This window comes from Hemicordylus capensis, chromosome 16, assembly GCF_027244095.1.
Source record: "Hemicordylus capensis ecotype Gifberg chromosome 16, rHemCap1.1.pri, whole genome shotgun sequence".
Lineage (NCBI taxonomy): Eukaryota > Metazoa > Chordata > Lepidosauria > Squamata > Cordylidae > Hemicordylus > Hemicordylus capensis.
The window spans coordinates 17,088,735-17,111,896 of NC_069672.1; the positions used below are offsets into that span (position 1 = coordinate 17,088,735).

Sequence of the window (23,162 nt, forward strand, 5' to 3'; positions counted from 1 at the left end):
CGAAGGGGGGATGGCCGGCGGCAATGAGGGGGGGCCTGGCTGATTTCTCTCCGTGGGGGGGGCTCCTGTCCTCCCCCTGCCCCACCGCCATTGCAGTATCTCTCCAGGGCCAGACCTCTTCGGAAAGAGGTTCCACAAGAGGGGGCCCCAAGGGGTCAGCCGGGAGGGGCTCCCCGTGTATCTCCGCTGCCTCCCCGCCCCCGTTTTTATGGAGGGTGGGGCCAGTGTGTGTTTTTTTGGGGGGGGGTTCTCTTCTTTCTGGCTTCACACCAGGCAGTGGGAGTGGGGAAGTGGCACCTGCTGTGGTGGGCTTTGCTGCATCTGTTTGTGGTGGGATATTCTGATTCTGAGGAGGGGCTTTTTGGTGGGTCATCTCTGGCAGGGGCCTCTTCATTTTTAGGGGCGGGGGCTTTCTGGTTGCGGGCCCCCCCCCCCGCGCGTGCGGGGCTGCTGCCCTTGTTAGCTTTTCTTGTTTGTGTTGTGCGCACTTGCTCTTGTGCGGGGACGGCACCCTCAGCCGGGTTGCGCTCGCAGGGCCTTGCTCCGGAGTCAGCAGGTGAGGGCTTGGGCTGGGAACGGGCCGGGTGGTTGCCGCCAACTTTGCTCCATGGTAGGAGCCCTGCCAGGCCCCCTTCTGTGTCACCAGCTGCCTCTTGGAGGGAGCGAGGAAGTGGCTGGAGCCCCCACAAGGTCATTCTTGCCTGAAGTGGGGGGTGTGTGTGTGCATTTATTAGGCCAGGAGTCAGGGAGGGAAACATTTCGAGGGTCAGTTGAAAAGTGGAGGTCTGAGGGGGGGGGGCTGTGAAGAGAATGTCTTAACTCAGAGGCTCTCCAGTTTGGGTCCCCAGATGTTGTGGGGACTATAGCTCCCAACGTCCCCAGCCCAGGCTCAAGAAATCCACTGGTCTACTAGTCCATGGCGAGTAAAAAAAACCCATGACTGACCAGTGGAAAGAATCCTGACATGTACGGCACCAAGGTAGCCCGAGAAACCCTCTGCTGAGTAAAATCTTGGTCTGGCTGGTGAACTGAGCCAACATTTCTGGACCCCTGTCCCCAGCCACAGTTGCCTTTGGGGCCCAGGGGAGCTGCACGCCAACCCTATCTGGGGCCCATGTTAGAGAACCCCACTCCCTGGGGCTGCTCAGCGTGGTCTGTTGTTGGGCCCAAGGGAAAGAGGCAGCGGCTCTCATGGGGGGCCCCCAAACGTGGTCCAAGCTGGAGAAACCCCCCTCCCTGGCCTGAAGCCTGTGGGTGGTCTTTGGGGTGCCACTTTTGCTTTGTCGGGAGGGGGGCAGCTGACTGTTCAGAGTGGAAGCGGAATCGGGGGGGGGGGCAGAGCAAGGCAGCTGTGGGCGGCTGGCCCAGAACGGGCTTCTCCTTTGCAGCAGGTGGGCAAGGCGGACCCTCCTGGGCCGGCTGCATCTGTTGCTTTGGGTTTCCTGAGTTCACGGGACCGCCCAGATCTGAACTCGGGCAGCTCCCAGGCATTCCTGGCCAAACGGCACCCTTTGGGGACTTCTTGAAAAGACCACCGAGGCTGGCGCTTGCCTCCAGGAGGACAAGAGGCTGGGTGGCTTTCCTGGCTCGACTTTTAACTCTGCGGCTGGAGTGCAACACCTTCCTGCCCCGACTGGCCCGGTGGCTTCTGCTCTCCTGGCTCTGGGGTGGAGCGTGAAGGTGCCGAGCCCTTCCAGGAAGCCCTAAAATCCCCTCCCGATTGTCCAGCCTCAGTGAATGCTAGCTTAGTGTGGCTTGGAAAGCTGGCGGGGGGGTGGGGGGGCCTCTTCTGGAAGATGCCGTGGCACCTCCTTGCTTGGCACGGCCCCCCCTCCCCATGGGCGCCTCCTGGCGGAAGGAAAGGAGACTGGCCCTCTTTGTCAGGAGGGGCAGCAGGCCCTCCTCAAGAAGCCTGTAGCCGGGCAGGGGCCTCTTAGCTGGCTCTTCGGGGACCGGAGGTGTTGTGAGCGAGAGAGGAGCCGCCCAGGCTGGTTCTGCCCCTTGGCGACCGTCACTTGCAAGCCACACAGCCCCTGGGTCCATTTCCACGTGTGCTGCTCCGTTTGGTGCCTCTGCCCTTTTGCTGGGCGTCTTCGGGGCTCTGTATTTTGGGAGGGGGGAGCCACTTGAAAGGAAGGGTGCGTGCCGGCGCTCGGCTGCCCAGCGCCCTTCCCCTTGCCAGCAGTCGGTTCTTGGTGCTTTTGTAAGAGCACGTCCTCGCTCTCCCACTCGAGGGCCGGCAGGGCACTTGTCTGGGGGGTCCAGCCCTGAACTTGGTCCGCCTGGAGGCTGGGGCCCTCCTGTCTGTGGTGGGATGCGGGAGACGCTGTTGACTGAACTCCTGGAGGAAAGAGCCTGGGAGGGAGGGAGCAGAAGAGACCCGTGCAGAGGAAGGCGGAGCGTGAACGGGGAACTCGGGGATGGTGGCCGGGGCAGGAGCAGCTCAGGGGAGGGGAGTCGTCTGTGAGGCCAAGGGCCAGCTTGGGACACTGGTCTCCTCCAGCAGGGTCCTTGCATGCTGGTGCTTGGCTTTGTTGGCAGAGGCTGGAGAGTGGCGGGTGGGGAGCTCCCTGGCAGGTTTGGTCGAGGCTGCTGCGGGGAGAGGCTGGCATCCGGGGTCGCTTCGAGTAGCCCTTAAGGGAGGCGCTCCTGTCACTGGAGGAGTGGGAGTGCACTTTCCTGTGCAGAGGCTCAAGCTTTGTTCTCGCCTGGGAAGACTCCAAGTGGCAAGAACAGGATTGCCCCGCCAGGACGGAGTTCAGGCCTCGTGGCACCTGCAAAGATGACCGGAAGCACTTCTCTGCTGCTTGCTCAGTACCCATTGCTGAGCGGATGGGCCCCTGGACAGCCCCTGGAACAGGCTTGTCCTCCCCGTTGTACGGCAGTGAGAGGGGGATTCCGGTTGTATGTGGGATCTGCGGATGTTGGCCCGCTCCTTGGAAACTCGTTCTCGGCTCTGTGGCGTGGCCTGTAGTGCTGCTGTGGCTCCTGGGTGTATTTGCCCGCCTAGTGGGCTAATATGGCTTCCTGTTCGTTTGTTCTTGGAGCCCCGTTTTGCAGCCGCCGTGTGCGATAATGTGTGGCTCCACAAAATGTGGGAAGATGGTTTGCTTTTTCTCCCTTGCTTGGACCAAGCACCTACTTGAGAGTGCAGCTTGCTAGCTTGAAGAGCAGTGAGGCAACTTGCTGTGGGATGAGGCTGCCCCGGGCTTGCATTGGTGATGGTGCTCATTTGTGGCCGCCCAGAGCTGATGCTGCACGGAGCTCGAATGGAGGAGCTTGTGAAGAGCCTTGGGCATCCAGCAGTGCCCGCTGGTTTGGGCTCGAGGTGGGTAGGCTTGGAAAGTGGCATGGTGTGATGACCTCATTTTGCAGGACTGGATGCAGAGGGAAGAGGAAATGGGCAGCGCTCTGGCCTTGCCATTTTTGCTATGGCTAAGCCAGAGCACCCCCTTGCAGCAGCAGCAGCAGCAGCAGCAGCAGCAGCAGCAGCAGCAGCAGCAGCAGCAGCAGCAGCAGCAGCAGCAGCATCCTTCCTCCATGGTGCTTGTGATGAGTACCCCAGTTCTCTGGAGGTGCTTTTCTGGCTTGGGAGGGGCCTGGCCTTGGCATCACGCTGCCCAGGAAACTGGTAGCCTGAAGGTTGGTCCCCAACACCAGGAGCAGCCGCCGGTTGGCTCACCTGGACCCCTCATCAGCCTTGTGCAAGGACTGACTTTCAGGCACGTTCTCGCCAGGGTGTGTGGCAGCAGCTCATTGGGAGGGGCAAGCAGGAGGGTGAGGAAGCCGTGGCGGAGGAGGAGGAGGCGTTGGCCCCCCCTCTTCTTGTGGTGCTGGGCCTCTGAGAGGTGCTTCCAGACCCAGCCTAGGTCCTAGTCAGACGTGCTGCTGCGCTGTACCGAAGCTCTCCCTGCTTGGTCTTCCTTGGCTGGTGCCTGGCATTAGAAAGAAGAGGCCAGAGGCTGGGTGGAGTGTGGGGCGCGTGCCATTCATGCGGAGCTGGGCATCGGGCCGGGATGTGCAGAGCCTCAGTGGAGGAGGTTTCCCTGTGAGCCACCACAGAGACAAGCTTCTCATGAGAGACTTGGAGCACCCAGCGCCCTTGAGGGTGGGCCGCCATGGCTCATTGGTAGAGCCCAGGTTCCGTCTCCAGCAGCCTCTCCATAAAGAGTTCGTGGAAGACTCTTCTTCATCTGGAACCTTGGAGAGCGGCTGCCTGTTCTGCCCTGTGTGAACCAGGCTGAGCTCGGCGGGCCGAGGGGCTGGCTTGGTAGCGGGCAGCTTCAGCTGCTCCTTCTGGCTTTGGGGGGAAAGTCTCAGGATCAAGGCTGCGCCCCCTTTGTCCCCTCATCTACTGTTAACCTGGGCACGCCTGGCCTATCTCTTGGCTTTCTACTTTGGCCTTAAAAGAACCCAACTTTGCTGTTGTGCTGGGAGACGCGGAAGGAACTAAGAGCTTGCATTGGCTTCAGAGCAGTTCTCAGGCAACTGGTTGGGGTTCCTGACTTCTTCCAACTTTCCCAAGCTTTTACTCCTTTTTATTCTTCTTTGTGGCACAAGGATGCTGTGGTTTTAGCTTTTTTTCTTTAGTCTGTGCTTGCTTTCTTTGGCTATCCACACTCTTTCGAAAGCACTCTCTGAATATCTCCTTGACTTCCTAATAGACTCCTTGCTAGAGGCAAGTTCAATTCATTTTCCAGTATTTTTTCCCCATATTAAGAGTTGCATCATAGAGCTAGGGTTGATTCTAGCCGGAGTGCTTCAGGAACAGGATCAGGATGGGAAAGTGTTCCCTCCAGCTCTGCTCCTGGTTCCCAAGCTGGGCTTGCTAGGATCCCACTTCTCCTTGTGTGCCTGAGATGTTTCGCCCTTTCAGTTTTGCCTGAGGAAGGTCTCCATGAAATTCAGTGATCTGGACAGCCCGAGGTAAGCACTTCTCTCACAGCCTCGGTCTCTTCACCTGCAATATGGTGGGGGGCGGGACATTATTACTAAGAATGGCCCCCCACATTTATACGTGCAGTGTGCTCAGGATTTCATCAGCGCAGTTAATTCACTGCAAAGATGGTGCCTCCAGGTCTTGGGCCCGCGACTGCAGGAAGCAGGATGCTCGACTGGATGAACCCATCTGGGTCTGATCCAGCAGATGGGCACCTTTGGACCTGTCTAGCCCTGTTCGGAGCTCTGTGATGTACTCTGGTTGCTAGACTGATGATCAGTTGACCAGCTGCTTGGAGGGCTAGTACCCAGAATGGGGGCGGCGGGGGGTGTCCTTTGCATTAAGACCCAGGGCAGCATTGGACACATGGCTCTCAGCTCCCATATCGCTCTTAGCTGAAGATGTGGGTGTTGAAATGAGGAAGAAAGGGAGTGAGGGGTTTCCATCACCTTGATTTCCTTTCGGGTGGGACAGTGTGGCGTTTGGCAGCCCACATAGCTGGAGGGGCCTGGATGGCAATGGGGATTCGTAGAGGCGACTCTTAAATGTGAGCGGGCCGGTCTTGGATGGCGTTTCCTCTAGCTGGGAAGAAGAGCCATGGTTTCCATACGGTGACGAAGGCAGACTCGTGGGTGTCTTGCCGTGTGGCGACAGGAGGGTCGGGAGGAGTCTGTGGGTGCCGGTCGGGGGCTTGTGGCGTTTGGCAGGAAGCATCTGAGCAGAGGAAGCCGCCTTGCATTGAGTCAGACTCTGGGTCCTTGGCAGCACTGACTGGCAGCAGCTCTCCAGGGTTCCGAATGGCTCTTTCCCGGACCTCCCTGGAGACACTGCCGGCCAGGGATGGCACCTAGGGCTTTCTGTAGGGCAGCAGCAGGTGCTCTGCCGCTGAGTCAGGGCTGAATAGTCCAGAAGAGCCAGAGGTTCTTGGAGCAGGCGTGAAGAACAGGTTAAGTCGTCAGGGCAGCCAGTCTGATTGTGGCGGGATGCAGTGTCCAGTTTCTGGAATGCCGGTTCCTCCGTGTGGGCAGAGCGGGTTCTTCCAGGCTGTGCTTGTGGACAGACAATGCCTGTGTCCCTGGCTGCTTGGAAGAGTCTCTGCTGGGCTCAGGCAAGCGCCCTTGTCTCAGAGGGCCTTGCAGCTCTTGGCAGTGGAGGAGGAGGAGATGTCCCCTGAAGAGCCAGCCCTCTGGGCCCCCCTCCCGGCCTGCTCAGCCATTCGAAAGGCTGGCATTGACCAGAGAGACAAAGAGCCCTTTCAGGCCCGGAGCTTTTGTTCCCAGGCCTGGCTTCTCTTCCCTGCTCCCTACTCTGGTTGTTAATACCCACAGTGGCACTTTTGGAATGAATGTTGCTTCCTGGTTTAAAGTGGGGGGAGTTGTGGGTCTTTCCCATTCAGACTGCTGCATGTTTTTGCAGAGGAGGCTTCTGAATGGCTGTTGGCTGATCTCACTCCCGAATCCGGTGATGCTGCCCTGATCAGGAAAGAGGCCCCCCCGGGGGTGGGTGGGAGGGTGCTGAATTTAAATGCTCCTGGCTGGAACGTGCGTGTGGTGGGGTTGGGAACCTCCAGCCTGCCCCATCCCAGGGCCCCGTGGGAGTCGGCGAGTGCTGCAGTTCCGAACCTTTTCTTCGAACCCACTGCTCTCCCAGGCGTCTCCATCAGCCACAGGCATCTTGCCGGGGTGGGGTGCCCTCCCTCATTGGAACGGAGGGGGTCTTGATCCTGCCACTGACTGCCAGGTGAGACCTGGTGGTGGTTTGTGTGGGTGAGCAGGTTGATCCCCAGCCGCCTGCTGTGCTGTGGGGCTGGCCCTCGAGTGCCCTTCTTGCTCCTCCTGCCCTCCACATTGTCTCCCAGCAACTGCAGAACACTGCGGAGGCAAAGAGGACGGCCCCCTCCCCGTTTGCCACTTTCAGTCCACGGAAGCCGCACGCAGCTCCCCCTTGGATGGCCGCAAAGGCCCAGAGTGCCAGGGAGCAGGTGCTCGGAGGGCACGGGGCCCGCCTTGCGCCCGCTGCTGGGTGGAGTGCTCTTGGAGTGGGGAGAAGCCCCTGAAGGGGCGCCTTGTGCCCGGCCCCCGCAGCGGAGGAGCCCCCTGTGTGTGCCGGGCGGGGGCTGCCCGGTGAAAGGGCCGCTGGAGGCCTTTGCTTCTTGAGAGACCCCGTGGCGTTAAACTGGCTTCTGAATGGGAGAGAAATGCTCTTGGGATGCATGAAGGGAATGTAGTTCTCAGCTGCGCTCTGATCCTTGAAGCTCCTGCCCACCTCGCAGACGGCTTCTCCGTCTGCTGCTTCTGTGTCTTACTGGCAGCGGCCCAGAACCTGTGGGCTGGCCGTGGTAGCACCCCCATGGCACGGCCCGTCCCCTGCCTGGGTGGTGCCCACAAGTGCCTCTGGCCTGTGCCCCTGGCTGCACGTGAGCCTCCCGTTGCTTGGAACCGGGCGTTTCTGGGAAAGGGTGCTTTTCGGCAAGGGGGAAGCGGAGCTAGGGGCCATTCCAGAAGGGCGTGGGAGAGCCTGAGCAAAGGGGGGTCCACTGGCAGCCTGGAAGATGGGTCCCTCTGGAGGCAGGTCCCAGGCGGCCTTGCAGCCCCTGCTGGCTTCCCCGCAGCTCTCTCGCCTGGCTTGGTCTCCACTGGCTTTCCATACTTCGTGGTCTTTCTGACGTGGCCTCCAAGCTGCCACCTGGCTCTTGCTCTTCCCAGCTTCCCTCCCGTCCTCTCTGAGACTTAGTCCCCCATTGCCTAGGATGAACCCTGGTCTCAGGGGAGGGGAATCCCTCTGCCTGAGGCCTCAAAGCTTGGAGCTTCCCGGCGTGGATCGGCCATGGCAACTCACTGGCTGCTGGTCCTACTGTTTGGGAGTGCGCTAAAGTCCAGCAAAGGGCGCCTCGTCCTAGTGGAGGGTCCTCCGGAGGGTCCTTTTGCGTGGTGCAGGTGCAGCAGCAGCAGCAGCAGGAAGCGAGGGGGCTGCTTCCCCATGACTTCAACCTGCTGTGGTGTTTAAAGTGCCCTCGCTCACACCCCAGCCATGGGTTCTTGCCACCACCCATGGCCAGTCTGGTGGCAAGGAAGGCCCCATGTGATCAAGCCCACCCGCCTCAAATGCTGCCGCAGTGCCATGGGTTGGGCCCATGAGGAAATGCTGCTGTGCCTTCCTGCAGGGCGGCTTGCTCCGTGTGTCCTGACTGGCGTGGCAGAGGCCCCTTCCGCCAGGAGTGCCCTGTGGGTTAGGACCGCGTCAGGCCCTTGGTCCCTCTAGCTCCGTATTGTCTACACCAGGGCTGCCCAACTTCGGCCCTCTGGCAGATGTTGGCCTACAGCTCCCATAATCCCTGGCTGTTGGGCACTGTGGCTAGGGATTATGGGAGCTGTAGTTCAAAAACAGTTGGGCCGAAGTGGAGCAGGCCAGGTCTACCCAGGCTGGCAGCGGCTTTTCCAAGGTTGCCAGCAGGAGTCTCTCTCAGCCCTCTCTTGGAGATGCTGCTGCTGCTGCTGCCAGGGCGGGAACTGGGAACCTTCTGCAAGCAGGCAGATGTTCTCCCCAGAGTGGCCCCACACACGTGGTCTCCCATTCAGCTGCAACCAGGGTGGACCCTGCTCCGCAAAGGGGACCGTTCGTGTTTTCTCCCACAAGACCAGCTGAAACGGCTCGGGTTGTGGGCATGGCCAGTGCTTGTGGCTTGGAAATTGCCCCGAGGGCCTTGAGGATGGAGGAGGCTGGGCTGCCTTTGCACTCTCCGTATGTGAGTGTCGAGAGGAACAATCTGCAGCTGGGGCCGTGTGTGGTTTCAGGGGAAAGTGGCTGCTGGGTTTTGCTGGCTTCCGGACTCGCTAACAAGCCGCATCTGGGGAGTGGAGATCATGTGTCCGTGTTTCAAAATACAGGGGGCACGTGCTTTGCTCGGTCACGGCCCGGTCTCTGCGATGTGACACATCACATGGTGGGCTCCTTCTTTTCAAGATGCGTCACTGTTTGCCTGCTCAGGTTTCTGCTTCCCAATGTTCTGAAAGCAGCGAGTCACTCCGCCAGAAAGGGGCTGGTTGGCCAGAGGCCGGTGGCTGAGATGGGACTTGGGGAATCGGCGGAGCACTGCGTGAGGCTGTACTGGGGGACGCAGCTTCCCTGCAGTGGTAGCCGCGGCGGCGGCGGCATTTCTGCGCGGAGGCTGCCGTTCTGTCCTCGGTTGGTTCTCTCCCAGCGCTGGCTCTTTCAGAGCTTGCCGTCTGAGTGGTCTCGGAGGCCATGTGTGTGAGGTGAGTGGGCTGGCGCTTGGCTCGTGGAGCCCCTTTCCCTGCTGTCGCTTGCTTAGGCTTTCCGCGCGGAAGACCTCGGGTTTGCGCTCCGTTGTGGGCAGCTGCCGGCTTCTGTGCCGGGCCAGCCAAGCGTGGGGCGCGACGGAACCGGGGAGCTGCCCTCCTCCCTCTTGCCGAGGTGGGGTGGCGTCGGCCCAGGGCATTCGCAGCAGCCCTGGCCAGAAGCTTTTGTGGCGGCCCTCTGGGGGCGCGGACCAAGAGGCCTGCCTGGGTCTGAGCAGGACGGGGAGGAACTCTGCCGCCGGAGTGGCCGGGCACAAGGCCCGCCTCTGGTTTGCTCTCTAGGCTGTTCAGGGAAGCCGGCCGCTGGGCGAACAGCTTGGAGCGGAGTTGGGCTGGCCCTCCCGGGCAGCGGGGGGAGGGGCCAGAGGAGAGCTGCTGGGCCCCTGCCCAGGACGGCTGGCGGGGCTGCGGGTGGGTGGTCGGTCTGGAACGGCGGCGGGGCTCGCCTGCTGGGCCCCAAAGGCCACCAGGCGGGAGGCATCTGGCCTTGATGCCCGAGTTGGTGGTTGCGGCACAAGGGCTCCGAGGCACCGGTGGAGAGACGTCGGGCGCTGACTTCCAGGGTTTGCTCCTCCAGGCTGTGTGCCGGAGCCTCTTGTGCGGACTCCAACTTGTTAGCTGGTTCCCGGAGGGAGTGCTCCATTTGGGGGGTGCCAGCAGCGTGCGTGAGAGAGAGAGAGGGGGGCAGGCAGAGGCAGAGGCAGAGCCCTCCTGCCACCGGGGTCAGCTTCCTGCAGCTCTTCCCCAGGCCCTTGTGGTGCCTCAAGAAGCAGCTGGCCTCCTGCGGTGCACGCGAGGTCCTTCTCTTGCGCCCTTTGCCCTAGAGACCCTCCCAGTGTGGGTCTGCCTGGGCCTTCAAAAAGGTCCCGGATGTCCTGCTGGTCGTGGCCTTCTCGGAAGCAAGCGGGGACTCGCACAGAGGCTTGCCCGCCTGGCCTTTGGCCCGCAGGTGGGGAGCCTCCTCGGGGTACCTTGCAAAGGAATGGGCAGTGCCGCTCGGCCTGGGGGCATTTGCTGCCCTGGCTCTCTAGGTCTTGCAGAGAAGAAAGCTGTCTGTCCTGCAGAGAGAAGCGTTTCCTGGGAGCCCATATTCTGCGTCTTCGGTCAGGCCGCTGGTGGATTTCTGCAGCTGCTGACATGGTTAGGAATTGTTTGTATGCTGCTTTTCCGTTCAGTTATTCAGGACCAGCTTGCTTTGGCTTTCGGAGCCAGGCAATGGATGCTTGACAGAATTACAGGATTTGTTGGAGGACATGATGGAGGGGGAGGGCAAGTGAGCTTTTAAAAAATCCCCTTTACACCCTTGGAACAGGAAGAGGGCTACCTGGGACAAAGAGAGATGTTGTTAAATAACTTTGATTGAACGTTTTGGAAAACAGCGTGGCAGCATATAAATACACAAACACCATTCTGTTTGGGGAGCTGGGAAGAATGCAGCCAGCTTGCCCTCAACAGTCATGTCTATTGTTGTTTGTTTTCAGATGTGTGGGGGAGCCTTCCAGCTGATGCTTTTTCTGTGGGGCAGGCAGATGGAAAGCCCTTTGGCTAGTCTCTTAGCACAGGGCTTCTCCCACTTGGAGCTGGACTGCAGCTCCTGCCGTGGCCTTGGATGGGAGCTGCAGGCCAGCGGCATCGGGGGAGCCAAGTGGGAGAACCTCTGTCTTGGCAAGTGCCCGGCCATCCCGCTTTAAGAAAGGGCTTGTCACTGGAGAGGGAGCCAGAGGGACTTTCCCTAGGGCCCTAGTTCTTGCATTCCCTTTGCCAAAGATGATCTGCATCCTTCTGTGGCCCTGAAAACTCACCTTTTTCTGGTGATGCTGCTGGCCTTATTCTTCTTTGGCATGTAAAGGGCAGCTCTTCTGGCTCATGGTAGTGCTTTAAATTGTGGCTGTGGGGGCAGCCACTTAATGGTAGTTTTCCTTTTAAGCGACAAAATTGTCCACCTGTTGAGAAGCTAATTCAGTTCCCATGATGGTTTTAAAGGGGACTGTTTGAGTGGGAGCAGGGGTGAGTCTGTCGTGCGTAATGCCTGCGAGGAAATCACCCCCCCCACCCCACCCCTGCATTGTTGGCAGTATAGGTCAGGCTTCCATTGGAAGATCGAGTCATGATCCTGGATGATGTCAGGGGCCATGTTGTCTGTACTGAAGAGGAAACGTAGCAGTCTGGCTTCTGTAAGTTTGTAGCTCTCTGCAGGGATATCTGGTTGACTTCTTCAGTGGCCATGCGTTGCCACACCTGCTCTGGAAGACTTCTTGGAAGTGGGAATTATTCTGACCGCACAGTTGCGCATGAGCAAGCAACTGTGAGGCACAGTTTTGCCGTCCCCTGTTTTGGCGGCACTCTTTCAGCCTTCTGTCTTTCCTTAACTTGCTGCTTTGCAGAATCCCCCGGGGACCTGTGCAGCAGCCCTTGGAGGATCGGATCTTCACTCCAACCGTCTCCGCTGTGTACAGCACTGTAAGTATTCCCGGGGGCTTTGGCCAGGTTCTTTGGGGTCTGTGTCGTTCTGAGGATGTCAAGGAGCACATTCTTCCCGCTTACCAGGCCATTTGGGGTGAGCTTGTAGAGCTGGTCTGTTTGTGTGGAGGTGAGGTGAGCGGAGGGAGTCATTTCCTTCATATACAAGGGTATCCGTTCTGTGGGTTTAAAAAAAATGCAAACAACTTTTCAGATTAAGACATTAAAGGAAGCTTTAGAGTTGCGCTTTTGCAACAGACGCTGCTTGCTTAAGAAGATGGCCTGGTGCAGGCCTCTGCTGCCCAGTATCTTTGGAGAATAAGGCCTGGTTTAAACATCCTGTGCCTGGTGCAGCTACCTTAAGCAGAAATCGCCCTGGCTTGGTATGAACTGGCCGGAGGCTTAAATCCTTACCTCCCGTAGGCTCTGCAGGAGGGAGCCCTGGGCATGCTGCACTTCCCTGGGGGCCAGCACCACCGGCATGGCTGCTTCTCCCCACACATTCTAGCAGAGCTCCGCAGGAAGGGGATTCGGAGGTTCTCGCAGTCCTGGGCTGGCAAGGAGGCGAAAGGGCTGCTGCCCCGGGCGCTGAGGTCAGCATTCTGTTGCTGCAGCCGAAGAGCCCCGTGGAGAGGCTTCTTCCTGCCTCTCCACACCCAGGACCAGTCCTTAGTGGACTCTCAGGAATTTCACACCCCAGCTCATCTCTGTGTTGCTTCTGAAGGCGTATTCCCACCATGAAGTGCTTCCTTCAAAAAAGAGATTATGAAGGATTAGCTGCTCCCGCCACAGCCACAGCGCGTTGATGCTGGAGATCTGGGTCAGGAGGCCGCTGCCTTTTGCCGTGTGGCCTGCTGCTGAGGCTGCGGCTTCTCCTGAAGAGAGGTCATCGGCGTCCGGGCAGAAAGGCCCGTTGCCGATCAGGCTTCGGCTTTGGGTGGTTTGCAGTTGCATCCCGGGGTGACGTTGCCCCAAGCCAGGCTGGATTGGCTTAAATCAAGGCTGTTTAAGTCACCGAGCTAAGCAGAATAACTTCCTTGGAAGCTTAAAGCTGCGGGCCTTGGTTTGCTAGTTTGGAAGGAAGTCCTTTTGAAGAGAGTGGAAGTTGCTTCTAAGTCAGTGTGCACAGGATCGGGCGGCTGCAGTCCCCATTTCAGGACAACGAGAGACCAGGCGACTCGGGAAGACACAGGCGACAGCATCTAAACCCCAGGGGGTCATCAAAAGGTTCTTTCTAAGAGAGGTGGAGTAAGGACTTTGGCCAGTGAAGAAATGCCTCTGGCTACGGACTGGCTTTTCTCTCGCTGCTTTTCCCCGCTGAGTTGGAAACGGCCCTTTGTTGAGCGGAAGAGGCTTTCTTGCTTTTGTCCCTGCTGCCTGGGCCAAGAGGCAGCTTTTCAAAGTGGTGGTTCTCTTTACTGAGCAGGGGGAGAGCAACTGGCCCGCTCCACGCCCCCAGCACAGCATTATCCCCCCCAGTGGCTGTGCCTGGGGTCTGTCTTGCCTTTCTTTTTAGATAGTGGGCCCTTTGGGGACAGGGAGCCAACTTTGTTTGCTTGTTTTTTATTTCTCTATGTAATAAAAAAAGTTCTTTGGGAACTTTTGTTGGAAAGCGGCCTATACATATATTGGGGGGGGGCAGTTCTTGAATGGGGCAGCAGCTCTTCTTTGCCAGGAAAAAGTCTTATGGAGCAGTGGACAGGCTGGGATCTGACCCTGTGAGGTCAGTCCAGAAGGGTCTGAGGGTGCAGTCCAAGCAGTGCCCATCCGCATAGGACCCAGTTGGGTTGAAGTCGCAGGGAGGCTCTTGGCGAGTGTCTGTCTCTCTCTCCCCACCGCCTCCTCTGGTGTTGCCAGCCTAGACCCCCAACTGCTGGGGCTTCTGTGACAACTAAGCCCTGGCGGGGATTGAGCGCTGGGCAGCTTCTCTTCCCTTGGCTCCAAGGCCTTGAAACGAACACTCCCGTGGAGCTGCTCTCTTCTGCAGCTCCTTTATAGCATGGATGGCCTTCCGTTTCAAGGGCTGCTCGAATGGGTCTCTGTGCAGAATGGTGGAGCAACCTCCTGGTGTGCTTGGTCTCGGGCCCAGTCTGCATGTCCAGCCATTTTCTCAGGCCGCAGAAACGCTGGCCCAGTTCCCCCCTTCTGGGTTTGCTGCCTTCCCCCGATGGCCAGGTTCACTTTTTCCAGCCCCAGCCCCAGCGGCCCCTCTCATTTCCCCCATCTCTGGGCGAAATGAGTTTTGTTCTGGGCAGCAGAGGATCAAGGCACAGTGTAGCGCACCATGTGCATTCAGAATGGGGCCTTCCTGATTCAACCGGAGCGGGGTCTCAAATGAACTGAGCGGACATCCGAAAACCTGTGAGTGCGTGCACGTGCGCACCCCTGAGAGGGAACAGTGCCCAGCAGGGAAGTGTCTGTTTCTTTCTGGCAGAGGGCATGGAGTTAGCTCATAAATGTGGCGCTTGGGAACCCCCAGCAGCAGAATTCTGCCTCTCTTGGCTTGATGTCCGACCTGCTGCCCTTTTGCGGTGACCCAAGAAGTGGCCCTGAAGAGGGTGCCCCTGAGCGTGGAAGTGACCTTTCTTGGGGGCAGCTTTTCTGACCTGCAGTGTTACTAACCATTTATCTCCTCACAGGTTGCACAAGTTGCCAGACCGCCAGGTCCTCCTGCCCCCTCCCCTTACTCTGCACATGAGATAAGCAAGGGGCACCCGGCCCTTCCTGCAACGCCCCCCGGACATGCGTCCTCCCCTGGGCTCAGCCAGGTAAGATCCGGGGCCTGGCACCCCTTTCTCCGTCCTTCGCCTGGCGTTCTCTTCTCGGATCGGAGCTGCCCCTCTGAAATCTGCTCTTGGGCGAGGCGGGGGCCCGCGCTCACCCTGGCGAAGTGCTGCCCCCACCCCCTCCTTCCTGAAGGGCCCCAGTGGAGGAAGAGGGGAGCCACTCCCTTGATGCCCCTCTGCTCCTCCCTTGGAGGCCTCCTTGGTGTGCGACACAGAAGATGGTGCGCTCGGCAGCGATGGCTTTGCTGGCGTGCCTGTCATTGTGCCGGGGAGGAGGAAGTGGGCGTGGCTGAGGACTGGCGCCTCCCAGGGCGAGGGCAGGAGAGCAGGCCTGGCTCCAGCTCCCCGAGGGTCCAGAGGCTGGGGCTGGGGCTGGGGCTGTGCAGCTCAGGCGGACGCCTTGGGCAGGGGCTTCTGGGGCGCTCGGACCTCCCCGGAGAGCCAGCAGCCAGGCCAGGCGCGGTCCTTCCCTGGGTGAGGTTAGAAGGGCTGGTTCTGGGGCGGAGAGTGTGGCATTCCCAACTAGAATGGGTTTGGGCCGGCCGGGCTATGCCTCCCAGGCTCTGGAGCATCCCACGGCACCCAGTTTGGGCTCTTCATGGGAGGAGGAGGAGGAGGAGGAGTTGGGGACGGAGAGAGAGGGAGCTTCCCATCTGCAGGGAAGGGGGTGCTTCTGCATAGGGTGGCCACGGCCGGCATGCTGTGAGCTCCGCGTCAGCTCACTGGCAGACTTGCTGAGAGGCCAAGGTGGTGCGTCGTGGTGTGCATGTTACGGCTTGAGCCCAAAGAGTGGCTCAGGGGCCCCTCCTTGGCTTCCTGTCAGAACGGCTGCATCTCCCCAGGCCCTGACCCCTTTGGCAGTCCTTGGTGCTCCAAAAGGAACTGAGGGGGGAAGCCTGCCAGAATCCACCGAGGCATTGCCATGCCTGTGCACTGAGAGAGAGTGGAGAGGGCGAGAGAGGCCTGTCCCGAGGCCTGTCCGGGGCCGAGCGAGGTCCGTCTCGAGTGCTGGCCCTCGGGGTGCCCCATTCTGGCCTGGACGTCTGGCTGGTCCAGTCGGCCAGCTTGGCGGCGGTGGCGGCGGCCCGTGTGAGTGGCTCTCAGTGGGGCCCTGCCAGGCGGTGCTGTCCTTGGGCTGCCAGCTGGAGGCACTTGCTGCTCTGCGTTGGTGTCGTCCCCTGGCCGGACCAGCCAGCGGTGAGTGCTGCTTCTGCCTCCCCCCTCACCTGTCAGATGCGGGGAGGGGCTGGGTCACACCTCTGGCTGTCCCCGTTATCAACCCACTCGCTGCATCTTGCCAGCGCCCTCCGTTTCCACAGCACGTCCAGTCTTCCTTGGGCACAGGGCTCACTTGGGGGCGGTCGCTCACACTTGACAGCTGGCTGAGGAATTCCTGCCTGCGCAGCCCTGGGGTGCTGTCCCGGGCACAGCAGGCTAATCCTAGGCCAGCTTCCTGGTCCCCGCCGGAGCGCTCCCCCGGCACTCTGACACTTTCCCCCGGAGTGCCTCCCTCGCAGGAGCGCTGTAGGGAGGGGCAGCCTGAGTTGTTCAGTGGCAGGCCGTGGCCTGCACAGACTCAGCCGGGCAGCATCCATCCCCATGGTGAAGGGGAGGGGCTGTCAGGGACGGCCGTGGTTCGAGTCCTCCGGTGGCCTGTTGACAGTGTGGCGGCGGCTGAGCTCCAGGGACCTAGACCTTTCCCGTTGCCGCTCGTGGGGATCAGCCTTTGCCAGGCATCCCAGGTGCCTGCTCTGCAGCCACGGGGAGTAGGAGGAGAGGCCAGGTCCCAGCTCTGCCTCAGGTGGGCCCTAGTGGGAAGCGGGGAGAAGAGGTCGGAATGTCCCCTCCCGTCCCCGTCCCCGTCCCCCAGTTGGTGTATTCAGTTAGAAGCAGAGATTGCGCAGCCCAGGTGGACGTAGCGTAGCTGAGAGAGCCAGAGGCACCTGGGCCGGAGGGAAGGGGGAGAGTGAGTGGAGCTTTCCCCGAGGAGCGTGCCAGGCCCCCCCCCGTCCTCCCCCCCCCTTCTCTGTCGCTCTCTTTCTTCCTCTCTTACTCTGTCGCTCTCTCTCACTCTCGCTCCAGCAGCCAGGAGGGAGGAGGGACAGAAGCTTCCCACCCCACCCAAGAGCCAGCAGTCTTTTTGAAGATCCAAGGGAGCTGGTGCAAAGGATTCTGGGATGTGGGATGGTGAGTCACAAGAGGAACAAGGTTAAGTGATGCCCCGCCGGACACGCCTGGCTCTTCTTCTCCTCCTCCTCCTCCTTCTCCTTCTCCTTCTCCTCCTTTTTTTAAAAAAGAGCTTTTCTGAAGGGTGGAGGTCTTGTTTGGGGGGGAGCGTACTGTCCCCCGCCCCACAGAGCTGTGGGTGACTCGGATGCACTGTGGCCCTGAGATGTGATGGGGCCCCTGGAGGCCTCTCTCTCGTTCTGCCTGGACAGCCCCCTTCCTGGGCTGTGGCTCGGCCGGGGGGCCGCTTTGCATTCTGAGGCCTGGTTCTGCTTGGGAGCAGCAGCTGCTGTGTGCAGCGAGAGAGGTGGCTTTCGGTCTGGTCTTCCTGAGAGGATCGCTCCGCATCTTCCACGCCTGCTGGGGTTCGGTCCCTGGAGAGTTGCCACCTGAGCAGCAGGGACGCCATTTCTGGTCCCCCCAGGCAGGGGCGCCTCCTACCAGCAGGGCTGTGACGTGCTGGGGGACCTCTTGGAGGGAGGCAGAAGGTTGTCCCGTTCTCGGTCTGAGCGGCTTAAGTGTGCTCCTTCAGAGTCTGGAGTGGGTGGCCGAGGGCTTAGAGCAGGCCTGCTCGGCGAGGCACAGAGGCAGACCGCAGCCCTCTGCAGCAGCGGGGAGAATTCCTCGTGAGACCTGCTGCTCTGTGGGGGTAGCCGAGGCCTGCATGAGCCCACCAAAAGGGGGAGCCAGGGGGGGGGTGTATTTGTGGCAATAGACCCTCCAGTTGCCTGGATCCGGAGTCGGCCCCAGGCGCTGCGGCCGTGCGGTGCTCAGGATTCCTCCGTGGGTGCCGACTGCAGGGAGAGCAGCAGAAGCCTTGTGGATTGTCACGGCTGAACTTGGCAAGGCAGGGTGGCGGAGCGGAGGGAGGCGGAAGTGGGGGACCCCGAAGAGACAGCGAGTCCTGTGGGGTGGAAGACCAGGGGACAGGTGGGTGGGGGTCAGAATAAGAGTGGGGTGGGGTGCAGAGAGGTGGGGGAGCGGGCTAGGCAAGGTGGGGGCGCAGAGGAGGAACGAGGACACGCTGTGGGATGCCAGGAGGGGAGGCTGCTGGCTGGCTTCAGAGGAACCGGGGTGGGGGTGGGGGGTGGAGAAAGGTGGTGCTGTGGGGCACAGAGAACCAGGGTCCACAGAAAGGGCTGCCGAACCCCGCAAGGTGAAATGGTGACCTGGGCGTTCCCCCACAGGGCGCCTTCCTGGGCTAATCAGCATGTCCACTTTCTCTCTCTCTCTCTCTCTCACACACACACAGCTGGTCAGAGCCTCTCAGGCGAGGCTTTAGATCTCCACCTGCCCAGAACAAAATCGCCTCCCGCTTGATTATGCGCGCCTACAAGGCCATTGTCACGTGCTGCTTGGGGTGACTTTTCCCGAAAGAGCGTTAATACTCCCGAGAATGGAGTTAAGTTTGGCTTCATTGGCCAGTGTCCAGCTCTCCGGAGCGAGAGATTCTGGGAAGCCGGGCTCTTTCCCGGAGCCTTTTCTGCTGGAACGGCCCCCTTTCTGTCTCTGGGGCCAGGCAGATGGTGCCTGTGCCAGAGACTCGGCTAGCAAGTCAGCCGCTGCCTTTGGTCCGCGTGGGGCTCCTGCCACCTGGTTGTGACGGCAGGGAGGAGTGCCCCACAGCTCGCCCTGGGGTGCGGCCGCCTTCAGGGCCAGTGTGCCACCCGAGAGGCTGCCTTTGCTTGCCCATGCTGGCCTGCCCTTGAGGCTTAGGTTGCCTCGCCTTCCACTGGGCTCCCTCCTCCGCGGCCCTTCCTCTGCCTGGACTCGGTCTTGTGTCGCCTCTGCGCCCTGTGGAAACCAGTGCATGCGATCGGGGTGCTCCGCACACATGTGGATTGCCGCCCCTTTGTCCCCAGAGCTCAAAGGAGGTTCTAGTTCTGTGTCTCATGGAGCCATTGAGCAAGCCAGCGGGAGTGGAGGAGAACGTGGTTTGCTTTCATGCATCAGATGTGGTGAGAGAAGCCCCCACCTTGACGCTTGCTGATCTCCTGGGGAGCTCCGCAGAAAGCCTGTGGGTGTTTGTGCGATTTCTGTACTGCTTTTCATTAAAATGATCCCCAAGCAGTTGACAATGTAATGAAACCAAAGCACAGTCAAAACACAAAAGGATCAGATATTAAATAGAAATATAATGGATCTCTATAGAAAAGTTTAAAAACCTGTATAAAACAGTCACATGCAAAGCAGCAGCAGCAGCAGCAAAAACTGCTCTCCGATCAAAGCCTGGGTGAAGAGCCACGTTGCTACTTGTGTTCTGAAAACCCGGGTGGAGGCCGAGGAGCAGAAGCCATTTCTGGAGCTGTCTGGTGGCGTCTCAGTGGCAGGGCGGTGCCTCTGGCTCGATGGCCGGTGGGGACCAGCTGGGTCCTGGGCTGGTTGGAGGGCTGGCCTTGGGGAGGGCCGGGGGGCAGGCAGGGGGCTTGAGCCGCCTTGAAGGCTGGGCTCTTGCCTTGTGCTGAGGGAGGCCTGGCCGGGCTCCGCCGAGGTCTTGGGAGCTTCCCAAGGGGGGCGGGCCGTATGGGGGGCCTGGGCTGTGCTGTAGAGACAGGATCGTGCGGCCCGGGCCAGGGGCCTCGAGAGCAAGCAGCTGGCCTTGAGCCCGGCTGCCCCTCCTGCCCGGGGGTGGCCTCCTTGGCCCCGGAAGAGAGGCAGAGAGCGAGTCGGCACGGCGGGGCTTCCTGGGCCGTTAGTGGTGCTGAGGCCGGCACTTCCATTCTGTGGCTCAGAGCAGGAAACGAAAGCGCTGGCTGTGACTCAGCAGTTCTGGCTGCCCTGATGGTGTCCTTTGCCTGTGTAGTCCCGGCACAGTGTTGGGGGGGGCGGCGGCCAGCTGGGCGAGGGGGCTAAACACAGGGCTCTCCTTGGGGCTGCGTGCTTAGGGGGCGGGAGGGAGGGTCTGTGCGGAGCGGCTTCCTGGGCAGATGGGGAGCAGAGTGCAGGCCTGCCCCCTCCCCTGTGTCGCTGTGGCCTGCCTGGGCTCCAAGCCCTTGGCGGAGGGGAGGGGAGCTGAGCGCCCGGAAGGGGGGCCCTCACGGCTCCATCCCCTTCAGCACTGCCTGCCTGCCCTGCTCTGCCGGCTCCCCTGCCAGGGCGTTGGCCCCCGGACCTGGCCTGCTCGTTGCCGCCAGGTAGGCCGGGGGGGGGGGTGCACCACTCCTGCTGAGCGCCTGGTGGGGTTGCGCCCGGCAGGCCGTGCTGCCTGGTCTTGCCGTTCCGGCTGCCTGGCGGGGTAGGCAGGTCTGGGCTGCTGAGGCACCCCGCTGGGGCTGGGAGAGTTGCGCTCGGATGGCAAGCGGCGGCCCCTTCACAGTCGCCTCTGCAGACCTGCTTTTGTGCCCACCTTTGGCTTGTCCTCCTTGCAATCCCAGCGCTCAGCTCTGCTCGGAGGCCGCGTCACAAGCCCCCCCAAGCCTCCTCCGCGTGAGACATGGGCCCATTGGCTGCTGCCTGATGCCACCGGCCTCCCATCTTGCCCCAGAAGTCGGCATTGCCCCCTCCCTGCTTTCTGGAATTTGAGGCGCAGAGCTAACCAGCCGCATCTGGCAGGCAGATTGTGTCCGCCGATTAAGCTTCTCCTGTGCATTCCTCTTTCTGATCGGGAGGCAGGAGAATGACCCTGCGCCGCTGGGATGGAAGAGAGCCTGGCACCGGGCGCTCTAGTGAGGGCTTGGGCAGAAGGGGCAGAGTTGCTAGGCAGTGGCTGCTTGAGGGGCCCGGGGGGGGCTGTGGCGTGGGGCAGCGGCGGGTCCTCTTTGAGTCTGGCCGCCGTGGGGCCCTTGGAGCCCTTCCCAGCCGCGGAGAGGACTTGGCGTGTGCGAGGCAGAGACCGGAGCTCTGGGCTTCTGCCCTGGCCCTGCAGAGGCGGCTGCTGCTCTGGCCACGGGGCTGCTTCACACACACACACACCCCGGATCGGGCGGCTCGGTCAAGGGTGGGAGCTGCGCTGCTGTCGTCCAGCGTTGTGTGGACGAGCAGGCGATGGGCCGGCCCCCCGAGGCTCCCTCTCCTGGATCCAGCCTCAGGCCAGCCCTGCAGTTTGCACCTGCTTGCCCGGCCTGGGGAGGAGGGCTGGAGAGGGTGTCGCACGGCCCCGGTGGCTGCAGGAGGAGGAAGTGGCTGTTTCTCAGCAGGAAGGGATCAGCCCCGAGGGACCGCCGTCTCCGCTGCTGCTGCCGCTCCTCCTCCTCCTCCTCCTCGGCAGGGCCCTGGGGCAGCCCAGAGCCCTGGGGACGGGCCTGTTTGTTCTGATGCAGGACGCAGAGGCGGGAGCAGCTAGGCGTCTCCTCCAAGAGGCTGTGTGAAGGGGCGCCTGAGCCTTCGTGCCCGCAGGGATTTAGAAGAGGTGGTCCCCGTTGGCTGAGTTTGCTGCTGCTGCTGCTGCTTCCCTGGGCCAGCCTTGGAGTGTCCTGGGGAGAAGGGGGCAGAGCACACGCTGAGGGGCCCCGCTAGCCCAGGTGAGGACTGGGAAGCCGTGGTGAGGTGCCAGGGCTTGGCGCTTGGCGCAGAGCTGCTGAGGCCAGGCAGGAGGGCTCCGTTGCACTGGCCGCGCAAGCGGGCCTTGGCTGGCTGTGCTTTCATGGGCCCCTGCAGCTGGGCCAGAGAGCCACAGGGCCAGAGAGCCACAGGGGCAGCCCCCCCCCCGGGGCCCTGGCTAGTCATGTGGACTAGCTGGCCCTTCAGCGTGGCAGAGGTGGTGTCTTCAGTTGCTCGTGTTCTGTCAGGCCCGTCTGGCGGAGGAGTGGGGGGTCGCCTCTCCTCCTTGCCTTCCTGTCCCTTCCGAGGGCGCTTCCGTCCAGCCCCTCAGGTAGCGCTGTGAAGGGAGCTCAGTGCCCGGGCTGGGGAGCTGGTGTGGGCCGGCCGGCCCTTGTGCTAACCGCGGTCTCTTCTCTCTCCCGTGGCAGACCCCTTACCCCTCTGGACAGAACGCAGCCCCCACCACGCTGGTCTACCCGCAAGCCCCGCAGACGATGAGCACGCAGCCCCAGACCCGCTCTCCGGTAAGGGGGCCCTTTGGGGCTTGAGCTTTGCGCCTGCTGCACACGCCGGAGCCGCTCTCCCGGGGGCGGGGGGGGGGCGGAAGAGACTCTCCCCTCCTCCCGCAGCCAGAGGCTCCCTCTCTTGCGCAGTTCTCTTCCGAGAGGGCCGGGGAAGGAAGGAGCCCTGCTCTGGACTGCGCGTCTGGTGCTGCGACTGAACCACGGTTCCCGCCGGTCTCTGTGTGCTGGGCGCTTTGGCTTCCCCTTGGGGGCTCTGCTGTTGGGGAGCTTCTTCTGCGCTTGCTCAAGGCCCGGCCGGATCCCGACACACGTCGTTGCAGCCTCTGTTTGAGGAGCCCCCGGGGCCTTGCCGGGGGGCGTGTGCTGGCGGGAGTCCCGGCCTGCCCCTCCGCCAGGCTCCCGGCTAGGAGAGGGTTCTGTTTCCACCGTGGTGCTGGGTGGCTAGAACTTGCCGCTGCTGCTGCTGCCGCTGCCGCTGCTGCTCCTCTTGCCAGCAGAAGGGAGCCCCCGCCTGGGCAGGCCTGCTCCTCCCCCCCTCCCCCCCTCCCGAAGGGTGGCTGACTCCGGAGCGGCTTCTCTCAACCGGTTTTCTTGACAGCCCAGCAGAGCAGTGCCAGCAGCACGTTGCACGGACTCCTGGCAGCGGAGGAAGGTTGTGGAGCAGAGTCCGGTTTACAGGTCCTTGGCGGGAAGAGGCTGGATAAAATACTGCATTGTAAGCAATATAACAAACTGTACTCCTCCTTGCAGGCCACGGTGCCCGCAACGCCATTTCAGTTCTCTTCTTCCCCTTCTGGTTTTCGGTGGGTTTTTCCTCCCCCCACCCCGGCCCCCCGTCGACGGCTGATCTACAGGAAAGCCCCAAGCAAGCGTGGCCTTGGCCCCGGAAGGCGGCTGCAAAAGGCAGTGTCGGCATTTTAGGTGGCTGGAGCAGGGGGGGGCCCAGGGATTCCCCCCCCGGTCCCAATGTTGGGATCCCCCTTAATTATCACAGTCCCCTGGGAGGGAATTGGCAGGGGCATCTCCACAGGGCAAGGACTTTGCCCTGCTTGCTGGAGGAAACGTTGGGGCGCCAGCAGCCAGTCCCTTGCCCGCCATTTTTCTGGGGCCATGAACCCCTTTCCCCTCTAAAATACTACCCTCCTGCGTGCGCGATCTTTGCCATCCATTGCGTTTTGTGATCATTACCACCCCATGACTAAAAACTGCTCACCTAACATTTCCTCTCGCCTCTCCCTCCCCACCCCCACCAGCCCCAAACCGATGCAGGGTGGGCTGGCCCAGAGCAGCCTTGGCCTCTTGTTCGGGGCTGGGCTTGGTTTGTCCCGGTGGTGCTGAGGGGAGGCTTGGTGGAGGGGCACTGAGGGAGATGGCTGGCCAAGGCAGGCAGGTCCGGCTAGTGCAGCTGGCAGGCCTCGATCCGGGCGGG

The 23,162-nt window shown here is 61.3% G+C and overlaps 1 protein-coding gene across 13 annotated transcripts in view; it reads left to right on the top strand.

Moving 5' to 3' along the window:
* The window catches only part of EIF4G3 (eukaryotic translation initiation factor 4 gamma 3), a 51,215-nt gene that overhangs the window by 687 nt on the left and 27,366 nt on the right, over positions 1–23,162 (top strand). For 3 of the 13 annotated variants that reach the window (XM_053281009.1, XM_053281011.1, XM_053281012.1), the window contains exons 2-6: positions 11,643–11,718; positions 14,358–14,486; positions 16,587–16,691; positions 21,638–21,733; positions 22,332–22,448. In XM_053281009.1, coding sequence (XP_053136984.1) covers positions 16,689–16,691; positions 21,638–21,733; positions 22,332–22,448 — 216 coding nt within the window. In that variant the 5' untranslated portion in view covers positions 11,643–11,718; positions 14,358–14,486; positions 16,587–16,688. Of the gene's footprint in view, positions 1–8,956; positions 9,196–11,642; positions 11,719–14,357; positions 14,487–16,586; positions 16,692–19,645; positions 21,191–21,637; positions 21,734–22,331; positions 22,449–23,162 lie in introns of those variants that run through there. The other 10 variants (XM_053281014.1, XM_053281015.1, XM_053281016.1 and 7 more) reach the window with 7 other exon arrangements.